At 56.1% G+C, this 11,421-nt stretch overlaps 2 protein-coding genes across 8 annotated transcripts; both read right to left on the bottom strand.

Annotated features, from left to right (window-relative positions):
* Positions 1 to 283: 283 nt before the first annotated feature.
* Positions 284 to 1,968, bottom strand: AURKAIP1 (aurora kinase A interacting protein 1). Of its 4 annotated transcripts, none has more exons than XM_047724419.1 (4): positions 1,940 to 1,968; positions 1,270 to 1,394; positions 549 to 994; positions 284 to 451 (listed from the first exon to the last, which is right to left on the bottom strand). In XM_047724419.1, the coding sequence occupies exons 2-4, from the start codon at positions 1,319 to 1,321 to the stop codon at positions 350 to 352; spliced, it is 600 nt and encodes a 199-aa protein (XP_047580375.1). In that variant the 5' UTR covers positions 1,322 to 1,394; positions 1,940 to 1,968; the 3' UTR covers positions 284 to 349. The 4 variants fall into 4 exon arrangements, with proteins under 4 accessions (XP_047580375.1, XP_047580376.1, XP_047580374.1 ...); XM_047724420.1 differs by lacking the exon at positions 1,940 to 1,968 and adding an exon at positions 1,564 to 1,743 and having other exon boundaries at positions 284 to 477; positions 1,270 to 1,358; XM_047724418.1 differs by lacking the exon at positions 1,940 to 1,968 and adding an exon at positions 1,490 to 1,732 and having other exon boundaries at positions 1,270 to 1,358.
* A 561-nt stretch (positions 1,969 to 2,529) lies between these two features.
* Positions 2,530 to 11,228, bottom strand: CCNL2 (cyclin L2). 4 transcript variants are annotated; one of them, XM_047724397.1, is made up of 11 exons: positions 10,885 to 11,226; positions 10,558 to 10,632; positions 10,274 to 10,383; positions 9,384 to 9,504; positions 7,963 to 8,027; positions 5,390 to 5,489; positions 5,086 to 5,190; positions 4,857 to 4,998; positions 3,879 to 3,990; positions 3,702 to 3,794; positions 2,530 to 3,546 (listed from the first exon to the last, which is right to left on the bottom strand). In XM_047724397.1, exons 1-11 carry the CDS (start codon positions 11,176 to 11,178, stop codon positions 3,192 to 3,194), a joined length of 1,572 nt encoding a protein of 523 aa, XP_047580353.1. In that variant the 5' UTR covers positions 11,179 to 11,226; the 3' UTR covers positions 2,530 to 3,191. The 4 variants fall into 4 exon arrangements, with proteins under 4 accessions (XP_047580353.1, XP_047580354.1, XP_047580355.1 ...); XM_047724398.1 differs by having other exon boundaries at positions 3,879 to 3,987; XM_047724399.1 differs by lacking the exons at positions 9,384 to 9,504; positions 10,274 to 10,383; positions 10,558 to 10,632; positions 10,885 to 11,226 and adding an exon at positions 7,379 to 7,392.
* Positions 11,229 to 11,421: the final 193 nt, after the last annotated feature.

Genomic DNA, 11,421 nt, shown 5'->3' with positions numbered 1-11,421 from the left:
GCATTGGCCCTTGGTACTTCTGCCACCAGTGTGTTAAGGGAGTCTGCCTCCCGCAGTAGAATACAAGTGCGTAGAGGACAGCAATGGGCCTTTGTCTGCAGCTAAATAAAGAGACTGTCACTCCTGTGGCCTTGGCCCCAGGACAAGGGCCCTCTTGGGGAAGGGACCCCGATCTGCACCCTGGGGCTCTTGTGCCTCCAAGAAAACCAGAGGCTGGCACCCGCATCAATCCCAAGATCGCTCCCGCTAGGCAGCAGAGGGACCAGGTCCCCCAGGGAACAGCTAAGTTCCTGAACATTTATTAGTGGGTCATCGGCAGCAACAGAGGTGGGACAGAGCAGCACTAGACTCATTTGCTCTTCAGGTAGATCTTGGGGGTCTGCCAGCCTGCAGGGGCCTCCTTCAGGCCTGCCTTCAGCCAGATGCGCCTCAGGTCTCTCTCGAACTTGATCTGCAAGGGAGCGACCACCGATGGGTCTGTGGCACAGTAACGCGTGCTCAGCCGCCTTGCCCCACCCTAGGTTGAGAGGCCCACACCCCACACTTACCTGCTTCCGTTTCAGGCGTCCTTCCCGCACCTTCCGCCGCAGGAACCGGGTCCTCTTGACCAGCTTCCGGTACTTGTGATGATTCATCTTCCGCCTGCGAATCTTCAGCACGTTCTTGCACTGCATCCCGGGGGCATCTGAGACCTCCTCCATCCCCTGCTCGGCCCCTAGCCCCACTGGGCTGGGTGGACACTCATAGTGCAGGGATGAAGCCACCGGCCCTGGGGCCCTGGCCGCTAGTCTGGGTAGGAGGTAGCGCGCGGTCAGCCAGCTCTCCAGAGGACTGACAGACATCTTCCTGGGGACCAGCATCTCCTCAAGCTCCAGCTGGAGCCCCTTGCCGGGGACGGAGGCAACTCCACTTGGGGCTGTGGGCTGGGTGCTGTAGCAAGGCCTGCAGGCGCCTCCGCCTGGCACCCCTGACACAGGCCAGAGCCCACCGCAACCTGCAGGAAGCAAGACGGCACAGGCACCAGCCACGCAACGAGGCTCGAGCGCGGCCAATCCTGCCTCGGGGACTGGGCAGCAGAGCCGGGTCTCCGCCGGAATTCAGGCTGATGTTCTCAGGCCCGGACTTTCCCTTTGTGCTCCTTGGACGTTCGCGAGGAGTTTGCGCGGCCAGGCCGCTGCCTCCAGCCGGTGAGGCCCGGCCACCTGCGGGCCGCTGGGATTACTCACCCCAAAGTCTGCCCGGCCGCCTTGCCCCCACGGGGCCTCTTACCTGCCCGAGGAACAGCCCTCAGCAGCCGAGAAGTCAGGCGCACCAGGAGCATGGTCCGTGGGTGGCGGCGGCCCAGGTGGTCCGCGTGGCTGGAACACAGGCGCGCGCAGGGGTCACGCGGGAGTCCACGCAGGGGTCACTCCCGCAGTCCAACACCCTCGTCCCCCTCTCCCACCCCGGCAGGCCGCAGGGGGCGGTTCCCGTCGGGCCCCAGCCTCACCCGGCCGCCGTGCCCCCGCAGCCGCGGCCGCCCGCCGACCCTCCCCAGATCTAAACCGGGGGCCTGAAACTGACCGCTCCGTCGCCCAGTGTAGGCACTTCCGGTCCGTCCCCAAACCGGCCCCCGGTCCCGCGTGCGGCCGCCCGGCGCGACCCACTCCGGGCGCCCCCTGGCGCCCTCCCGGTGTCCGACTGCGCGTCGGCGCTGGGGCCGCCAGCCCGGGAAAACAGCCGTTTCCGGCCGGAGGAGCGGCCCGCCCCGCCCACAGCCCTAGGCTCGGCCTCTCCCTCGAGGCGGCCAGAGAACTACATTTCCCACAATCCTAAGGGACACCCCCGTGCGCCTGCGCGGCCCGACCTCGCAGTACGTCCCGAACGGCCAGTGGCCAGTCGCCCAGGGCGAGCGGAAGTGGCGTTGGCGCCCGCGGCGGAAGTAGAGGGGCAACGAAGCGGCCGGGGCCGGTGCTGCACCCGGGCAGGGGAGGAGTCCCTCCCGAGGCGCCGGTGGTGCGCGGAGTACACGGGCCGTGCGGAAGCCGACGAGCCCCGTCCTGTGCCGTGGGGGGGGGTGCAGACCCGGAAACCGCAGGCAGACCCGTTGCGGCTGTCCTGGGCGCCCCCGCCCTCGGTCTGGCTGAGTTTGCGGGGACAGTGGACGCTTCTGCCCCGGGGCCTTTCGGGAGCTGCCGCCCGGGCTCCGAAGTAGAGGGGTCTGCTAAGGCGGCCTCGAGCCCCCTGGACGGCAGGTGCTGGGCCGCGCTGACCCGCCTACCCCTTCCCCAGCACCCCCCCAAGGGCGCCCACCGCCCAGGGCTGCTTGCCGCTGTCCCTCAGAGCCGCTCTGGCCTCTCCCAACCCTCCCTCCCTGCCCCCCAGGAGGCCGCCTGGGTCCCAGCTCAGGCTCAGAGCAAGCCTTCCACGAAGCAGCCGCACAGCTCGGCATGGACCCCAACACTTTAATGAAATCAGAGGCCGCGGTGCAGACCGTGCACAGAACAAGCAAGCAGGACAACAAACCACACATTCTGGAATGTCCAAATGTCCTGAGTAGAGAGAATTGTTTATTTAACCACGTAAAATGCATATATAGGAAACTTCTCTATTTGGGAGCTGGTGGCCTGCACTCAGCATCGCACAGATAAAAATATACGACTTTCAACACAGATCTAAATACCTTCACATTTTAAAAATCAGAATTCTCTACACAAGTTTTAAGCTGACAATTCAAGTTCTGAGTTCCCATGTATAGCTTTAACTTGTAGTAAACACATGTTTATTTACAGGGCGAATGGAGAATAAGGGGCGATTAAGGCCATTTTCTCACTGTGAAACACTGCAAAATATGTACATAAGTACAACCTAATATAGGCAAAGGTTCTAAAAGTCATTTTCTTGGTTTAACGTAATTGAGTATTGGTATGGGAGTGAAGACACAGCCTGTCGTTAGCACCAAGCCACACCACCAGGATGTACACATCTGCTTCCACAGGGCTGCTGCTGAGGTGGGCCCTGAGCTAGCACGACGAGTGCGCGCTGTGCCCAGGCCGGCCTAAAGGGCACCTCGCCGGCCTCTTGATTCCATCTCCAAATTCATCACAAGGTCCAGAGTCAACATCCATTTCCAAAGAGCTGCACCACAGGGACGGTCATGCCACAGTGCGCACACCAAGGGTCAAAGGGCAGCGCTCTGGGAGCCCAGCACCTCACCTCCGATGCCTGCTGTGCCCAGGGTGATCCCGCTCGTAGCGATGGCTTGTTCGCTCGTAAGACCGGGAACGCTCCCTGCGCTGATCTCTATAGTAATGACTTTTCTTCTTATACTTCCCGGAATTATCTGCCCGCTCCCGGGAGCGGCTTCGAGAGCGAGAGGAGCTCCGACTCCGGGACTTGTGTGGCTTCTGGGTGGGGTACTTGCAGTCCTTAGACTTCCGGTAGCTCCTCACCTTGGAGCCTTTGTAGGGAGCACCTCTGTGCGCCTGTCTTGGTGGGGAATCACTCCTGCTCCGTGAACGGCTCTGCGACTTGGACCCGCCAGACGTGGAGCCACTGTCACTTTTTCTGTGAGGAAGGACAGCACAACTGAACAGGTGACTACTCACTCCAACCACCCTGGAGTCAGGAGTGACTTTCCCGTGAGGGGCAGCCACCCTGGGGAAAACATCCCTTGTCAGGGGCAGGCGCCCCCACCCCCGCAACCCCTGAGTAGCACGTACCTCCTCTTAGGAGAAGCAGATCGTGATGGGGACCTTGAGTAGCTCTGCTCTCGACTCCCGCTTCGACTTCGACTCCCTCGCCCCTTTGGCAAGCTACAAACAAATGATGGGAGCAGTTACAGGCTTCAAGTCTCTCCAGCCAACCCCAAAGGCCTACTGGGGTGCTTGGGTACTCACCCATTCACTGGGCTGTCAGCCTTGACTTTCTTCACACCCTCCATTTTCCTCTTGGCGTTCTTCACAGGGAGTGGGGAAGGCTTGTTTCCTTTACTTTCTTTGGGGGATTCTGCTAGAATCAAATACAAGTTAAAACATAACCACCAAGAAAATGTTCTGATAGAAAACACATTAGCAGAACAAGATAATACTAGGTCTATGGGACTTACGGAGACTCCCCGTTCCCAGCCTGGGACTCAGAAGCTAAACATGCCCCCAAAAGACACAGAAAAAGCCACCTGTCTCACTTTCCCTCAGGGACTGGAGATGTACATCATGCTTAACTCTAATATGACCCGAAGACACACTCTACTACCCGGATTTATAAAATTTTCATCAGAAGACAAGTTAATCAGGTGGGCCAGGTTTAAAAAAAAAAAAAAAAAAAAAAAAAAAAGGCATTTTGGAAAGCCTGTCCACGTCCCTTGCTAATGAACATGTTAAAACAAGGGGAGCCTGGCTGGCTCACTTGGTGGAGCCTGCAATTCCTGATTTCTCAGGGTTTTAAGTTTGAGCTCCACACTGGTTGTAGAAATTACTTAAAAATAAAATCTTGGGGCACCTGGGTGGCTCAGATGGTTAAGCGTCTACCTTCAGCTAGGGTCATGATCTCAGGGGTCCTGGTGTCAAGCCCCACATTGGGCTCCCTGCTAGGTGGGGAGTCTGCCTCTCCCTCTCTCCCCTAACTCGTACACAAGCACTCACTCTCTCTCTCTCAAATGAATAAATAAAATCTTAAAAAATAAACCTTTAAAAAAGAAACAAAAAGAGAAAGACAATATAGAAACGATCCAAACTCCTTTAGGAGGACTCCTCTCACTTCAAAAATCAGCAGATGTCCGCTGGGGACCCTGGTGTCTGCAGACTGCTCAGGCCAGCAGCAGACACAGTTCCAAGAGAAGCCTAGCGGGCAGGAGGCCCACACCCCCTCACACTCACCCAGCTTGGGGGCGGGTGAGAACCCCGAAGTGCTGTCCAGAACCCGGGGGCCGGCGGGCAGTAGGCCCTTGGCTTGGGCCTTGGCCTCCTCCATGGCGCGCCTTCTCTTCTCAACTTCACTTTCCAGGTGTGTCAGATCAACCTACAGGAATCAAAATCCGAAACAATTCAGAGCCGGCTGCTTCTAATGAAATACAAACGTGTATGTCGTACGAAAACAACACAGAACCTTTTTCCGAGTGTAAAGCTGCAGGATTTTCAGGCAGATCTCTTGAATTTCTTCTTCAGTTGCTCCAAACAGAAGAAACCAATGGGGACGATTGGGCAGAGGAATCTGTGAACACAAACACCATCCTTGTGAACACTTTCCTGCGTGGCCAACAAGACAGCAATAAAAATACGCCTTGCTGGTCACCAAGAGACAGGCTTTTTCTTGGCACACGTGAGCATAATCTGAAAGACACTACGCAGAAGTTGTCTGGAGGCTGGAGAAAGCAGCAGACTAGGAGCCCCTGCGGGAGCACAATACTGACCTCCAGCGTCCGGGCAGCAAGATAAATGCAGGCACAGGCGATGCTCTCAGGCTGGAACCTCACGAAGACATCTGTGCGGAGGCTGTCATTCATGTAATTCCTGGAAACCAAATGCAGGAAAGACTGCAACGCCCCGGGCACCCCCAGGATACCCGTGCGCCTCACCTAGATACAATCACTACTCTACGTGGTCTACTCCTAGGCTTAGAGCTACACAGTCCTGTGAGGCTCAGGATTCCTGGAGAGACATTCTAGCTGCTTTTTGTGACTACAGGACAGGAAAACAGGGAAATTACTGGGGAAAAAAAAATCTGAGAAGCTGGCTGAATGTCAGACAACACATGTGGCATGAAAGAGAACCGACTTTAACTTTACTTTTCCCTCAACTTCTGGCTGTTCTTGTGCAAAGCACAGCGCCTCCGAGAGAAAACGTCTACTGGAGCGGCTGATATTACTTGATGAAAGAAATCTAAATGCCCAAATCCATAGTGCAGAGAAACATGCAAACTCAAATGAATGGGCTGAGCAGGCAGCCTGTGGGGGCTCTTCTGTGACGAGCCGTCCTCTTGCATCCCTTTTCCTTGAAGAGGCGCTCAGGGCCTGGCCCTTCTCCTTCCATGAGGGAGTCCACTTGGAAAGGGAAAACACCCCTGGGCGCATGGGAACATCAGGCAGAGGAAGGCTCAATGCCCAAAGGGAAGTCCTCTTCTCAGGCTTATCAAAGAACCGTTTCCAAATTGTCCCATTTCAGTAACGAGTCTTAAAATGAACATTCATAAAATCAGACAAAAGCAACAAAACACCAGAAGTTTCATCATAATCAATACGTTTAAAAAACATTATGGTACTTTAGAAAATAGAAAAATACAAAACATTTGCATTTTTTAAGTTTAAGGGTTTTAAAATTGGCTACATTGTCAACATTTTCTTTTAGATATTGTCTAGGATTTAATAGCCCCAAATCAGGATCTCATATTAACTTCATCAATATTGCAAAAACAATAGATTAATTCCATGAGAAAACAGTCGAACAAATGATACATTTGCTGCTCCTAACACACCCCACTACCGAAACCCTTAGCGTCAGGCCACACCCGCAGGGTAACCAAGTCCCACTGTGTGGTCTGACTTGACCCCCCCCCCCCCGCCCTGGTAACTCTGCCCTAGCCCTGGAGAAGGTGACACACAAGCCCACTCAGATTTCTCAGCGACATACAGAGTCGACATATGCCAGCTCGTGGCACCTGGCTCTGGAAGCTCTTGCTCCAGGCATCAAGAGATAACCAAGGAAAAGACCTACACAAGGGCCCCAAGGCCGTAGGTCTCAGATCATTGCAAAGTGAACAGTTGAAACACTTCATAAACAGAAGCATCAGTAACTTCTTTGGCTCTAATAAATTTCCAGTACTCAAGTAGTGATAACATTAACTTTTAAATCCTAAAAACAAAGTCCTTGAAATGTGTATTTAAACTTACTGCTTATCTAAGTTACAATATGAAGTGTCCATGAAATAATGTAAAGATGCACACCTTTTACTAGAATGTGTCAACACGTAGCTGTTGAGAAGAGCAACTTTAGGACTTCCAGGAATAATGACATGATCCCATACTGACAATAAAACTTAGCCAGGGCATGTCATTCAGTCTGAATTCCCATCAGCCAATTCTTGTAGCTTTCCATAGAAATTTTTTTTTTTTAAGAGAAAGGTACTGCATCTTTATTGCACAGGTACAGCAGTTTTAAAGGGACAAAATTCAAGTCAAGACAGTTAACTCTAATCAATACAATTACCAAAGCACGACAGAGGATTAACAAGAAGCACAACCGTCAGAGAACCACAGCAGCAGTCGGCCAGCACTATACTATCGTGCGCATACCACCATCTAGAGCCAGCCTTCGGTGGAGAGCCTGCACGGGATTGGCTGAGGACGGCCGCTGTCCCTGCACCAAAGCGCTTGGACAGTAGAGGAGAAGTCTTAGTCACTTACCCTCAGAGGCTACCCTTTGATTGAAAGAGTACAGAAAAGAAAAGTCAAAATAGGTTCTCTATTAGATATGGCATAGCACCAGACAATTCAGGCAGCAAAAATATGACCCTTACAGACTTAACTCCGTGGAAGAAAATTCACAAACACCCAGCACTACTACTTCAGGCTTCATTTCTAACATACGCATTGTTAAAACCAGTCCCCAGATAAACTTTATCCTAACCCTTCCTCCCACAGGATCCTCTCTAACAAGAGGCAGTTAGAAGCAACTTCCAAGGAGATACAAGACCACTACACTGACACTGGCACCTGTGGGGAAGATCCCAATGTGCCAAGTCAATAGCCCTCAAAGGGAAGCCCAGTGAAAGCTCTCCTGGAAGGCTGTGGGGGGCACCTTACCGTCAGACTAGTGCCTGATATTTTGGGAGGCTGGTTAGAATTTACACAGCAGGAACACTGGGCACTCAGACAACTCCAGCCCACAACCGAGTCATGGGACCGACTACCCACTGCCCAAGTGCCTCAAATCAACATATTCCTGCACTGCCCTTGCTGGTCTCATAAAACAAGGAAGGTCAACTCACCATGAGGTCTGGACCAGGTGCTGGTTACGCTCACACTCTAACACCTGAAGGTACATAACGATTATCTGGAAGATACAGGTCAGGCAGTTATTACCAAGAACCTTGAGAACCCAAAATCCAGATCTTGAGAGCGTCCATGCAGTAAATATGAGCTGCAGGCTAGATCCTGGGGCGGGGGGGAGCTCCTGGTCATACGCCCGGTGCACAGCTCAGCTGGAGGGGAGATTTTGCTGACAGACCCCGCTACCTTCTTTCGAACCCAGGCTGCACCCACAGCAAAGGCGGCCGGACTTCCCATGGCCATCCCAAGGCTGATTCTCATTCTCATCTTCGACATAGTTTCCACCACTGAGATCTGCTTGTCCTAATCATCTCTGTACCTAGTCACCACCTTACACAAAACATGTTATGAAAGTACTTCCAGCAAATAAAAAAAAGCTCTAAGTCTACAGTAACTTATCAAGAATTTAAATTAATGCCAGAAAGTCAAACACGCGAGAGACAAAAGTTAGGAAGAAATTCAGCAATAAAAAGGGGATAAAAGTAAAAGTTCAAATTCCAATCTTTTTTCCCCTTATTTATTTATTTATTTATTTATTTCACAGAGAGAGAGACAGAGATCACAAGTAGGCAGAGAGGCAGGCAGAGAGAGGAGGAAGCAGGCTCCCCGCTGAGCAGAGGGCCTGACGCGGGGCTGGATCCCAGGACCCTGAGATCATGACCTGAGCCGAAGGCAGAGGCTCAACCCACTGAGCCACCCAGGCGCCCTCCTTTTTTTAAAGAGGCTTATGGGGGTGCCTGGGTGGCTCAGTGGGTTAAAGCCTCTGCCTTCGGCTCACATCATGGTCTCAGGGTCCTGGGATCGAGCCCCTCATCGGGCTCTCTGCTCAGCGGGGAGCCTGCTTCCTCCTCTGTCTCTGCTTGTGACCTGTGTCTGTCAAATAAATAAATAAAATCTTTAAAAAAATAAAAAATAAAAGAGATTTATGTGTCGCACAGGAGGTTCCCAGGGTACTGGACGGCAGGTGCTCCTCAACTGTCATGTGTCGCTTCAGTTCGTTTCCGAATAAAGGGCTCAGAAGCCTTCCAATTCCCCCAAAAGAGAAAATACGCTACCACTAAAGCAACTTTAGAAAACGAGGAGTTGAGAAAGGAAAACATAAATGGACAGATTCCATCTTTACAAATTCACCACTATTCTTTCTGAAAGCGCAAACTTAAAAGACCCCATTTTCAAACCCTTGAAAACACAGTTAAAGTTCACAGGGAGCTCAAAGACCACCACAAACAAGAAACCGGTTTTAGACTTTGGACATACACCGGCAACCCACGGCAGGAGCAAAGTCACTGCTCTTCAGCGCTTTCAATCTGGGTGAGAGCCCGGCGGCCGGTGGCTCCCGAGCGGCCGGGCACATACCCACCTTGTGAGGGTGCTTCACGTGGACACAGAAACCCAGCTCTTTGAGAACTCGTCTTTCTGCCTTTATGATCTGATTCTTTAAGTTAACATAATCTTGATCCAACAGCAGAGGCACAGGTTTCCTGCACAGACAAAGCACACGTCCGTAAGAGTCGAATCCAACAACGCCTTTCGAACCCCAATGACCTCCACACGGTGAAACCCACTGTAAGCACCACCATACACATGCAGGTTTAACAAAACCGGAGCGGCTTCCTCAAACCCCCGCGCCGACGGGCTTGGCCCTTCTCCATAGGCTCCTTCTCTCGCCGCAGGTCGGAGCGCATCCGGCACAGCGCCGGCTGTCCGTGTCTCGGCGGTCCGCGTCGCCGCACGAGAACCAAGGACACCACCCCCGGCTCACGACCCCCCACGCGCTCCGAGTGGGTGGAAGCCCGGGCCCGCGGCGAGCAGAACGTTCCAGCAGCCCGAGGCTCTCCTCCACGTGAGGGTCAGGCTGTCCAGGCAGCGGCTGTCAACCAGGGGCAGCGGGGGCGGAGTCGCGGCCGGCAGTCGCGGCTGCCCGCTGGACCGCTAGTTTCCGGAAGCCGGGGCGCGGCTCCACGTCCCACCGCGCCCGAGACCTCGCGGCGGCGAAGCACCGTCCAGCCCAAAACGGTGCGGAAGTGCGAACCCAGCCCCAGCTCGGCGACCGGCTGGGCAAGCGGGACCCGACGGGACAAAACCGCAGGCCCCGTCCCCGCCCTCTTTGCTGCGGCCCCCGCGCGCCCAGCAGCGGCCGGACACCGCCCGGACGAGGCCGCACGGCTCACAGCCCGGGCTCCGCTCGGAAGCGTCTGCCGGCGCAGCCGCGACAGCGGGGGACGGACGTTCAGCACGACGGACACTCACTTCTTCTCCCTCAGATGCCGCAGGCGATGGAACACGTTGATGACGTCCCGGATCCGCCGCGGGGCCTCCTCTATCTTGGAGGCCAGGTGCACGCACGCCATGGACACATGCTGGAACGCAAGCACCGCAACGCACGCGTGTGTCCCTCCGGCCGAGCGCGACGGACGGCGAGGGCCGCGGCGCTGAGACCGCCCTGCGTCCGCGGCGCGGGGACCCCCCCCCGCCAGGCCGGCAGCCGGGGGTCCCCTCCGTCACTCCCGCAGGAGGCCGGAGAAGGCCCTTACCTCCATGGAGTGCTTCACGAAAGACTTGGTGTAGAAAAACCGCTGGAACAGCACCTGCCCGGTGGCCATCGCCACCTGCAGAAGAGCAGCGCCGCCGTCATCCCCCAGAGCACGACACAGAGCCTCGCGGGGAAGCCGCTCGCCAGGACGGTCGGCAGGCCCTCAAAGGGTCTTCGCGCCCCGCCTCGCCCCCAAGGACAGCAGCGGCGAAACCCGGGGCCGGGGGCGGCGCTGGCCCGGACCCCGCCGCCAACAAAGGGCCCGGTCGCCTCCCCCGGCGCCGGCGCGGCGGTTACCTCGACCCGAGGCTCGCGGCCGCGCCCTCACCTGCGGCAGGCGGAGCAGGATGCCGGCCGCCTGAATGAGCTCGCAGCCCACCACGCGGAGGTCGGTCTCCGTGTCGGTGTCGAGGCCACTCGACATGGACGGCGTGAAGCGGAGCTTGTCGTCAGGCAGGAGGCAGTTCTCCAAGGTGATGAGCACGCCGGAGTACAGCCGGTCCCCGATCAACATCCCCTGCGACCCGGGGGCTGCGCTCCCCGAGCCCGGAGTGCAGGCCGCTGCGGCGGGGACCGCCGGGCCCGGAGCCCCGGCAGCGACTGTCGCCGCCGCCGCCGCCATTTTGTGCCGCCGACTCCCCTTCGGGCTCCTTCCCGGCAGGGCGGCTCCTCGCGACGCACTACGGCCGCGACCGCCGCGACCGCCCCGCCCCCCCGCGTGTCATTGGTTCGCTCTGCGGGCGGCCCGACGCCGCCTTGCCGCGATTGGCTGGACGACCTACCCGTCCGCGTCGCGGCTGGCGTCGACGCCGTAGCTCAGAGCGGGCGGGGGCGGGCTCGTTACCCAGAGGGCCCCGCGGCGCCC

Source organism: Lutra lutra, chromosome 4 (genome assembly GCF_902655055.1).
Source record: "Lutra lutra chromosome 4, mLutLut1.2, whole genome shotgun sequence".
In the NCBI taxonomy this organism is placed as follows: Eukaryota; Metazoa; Chordata; class Mammalia; order Carnivora; family Mustelidae; genus Lutra; species Lutra lutra.
This window is presented reverse-complemented; position numbering and strand designations above follow the sequence as displayed.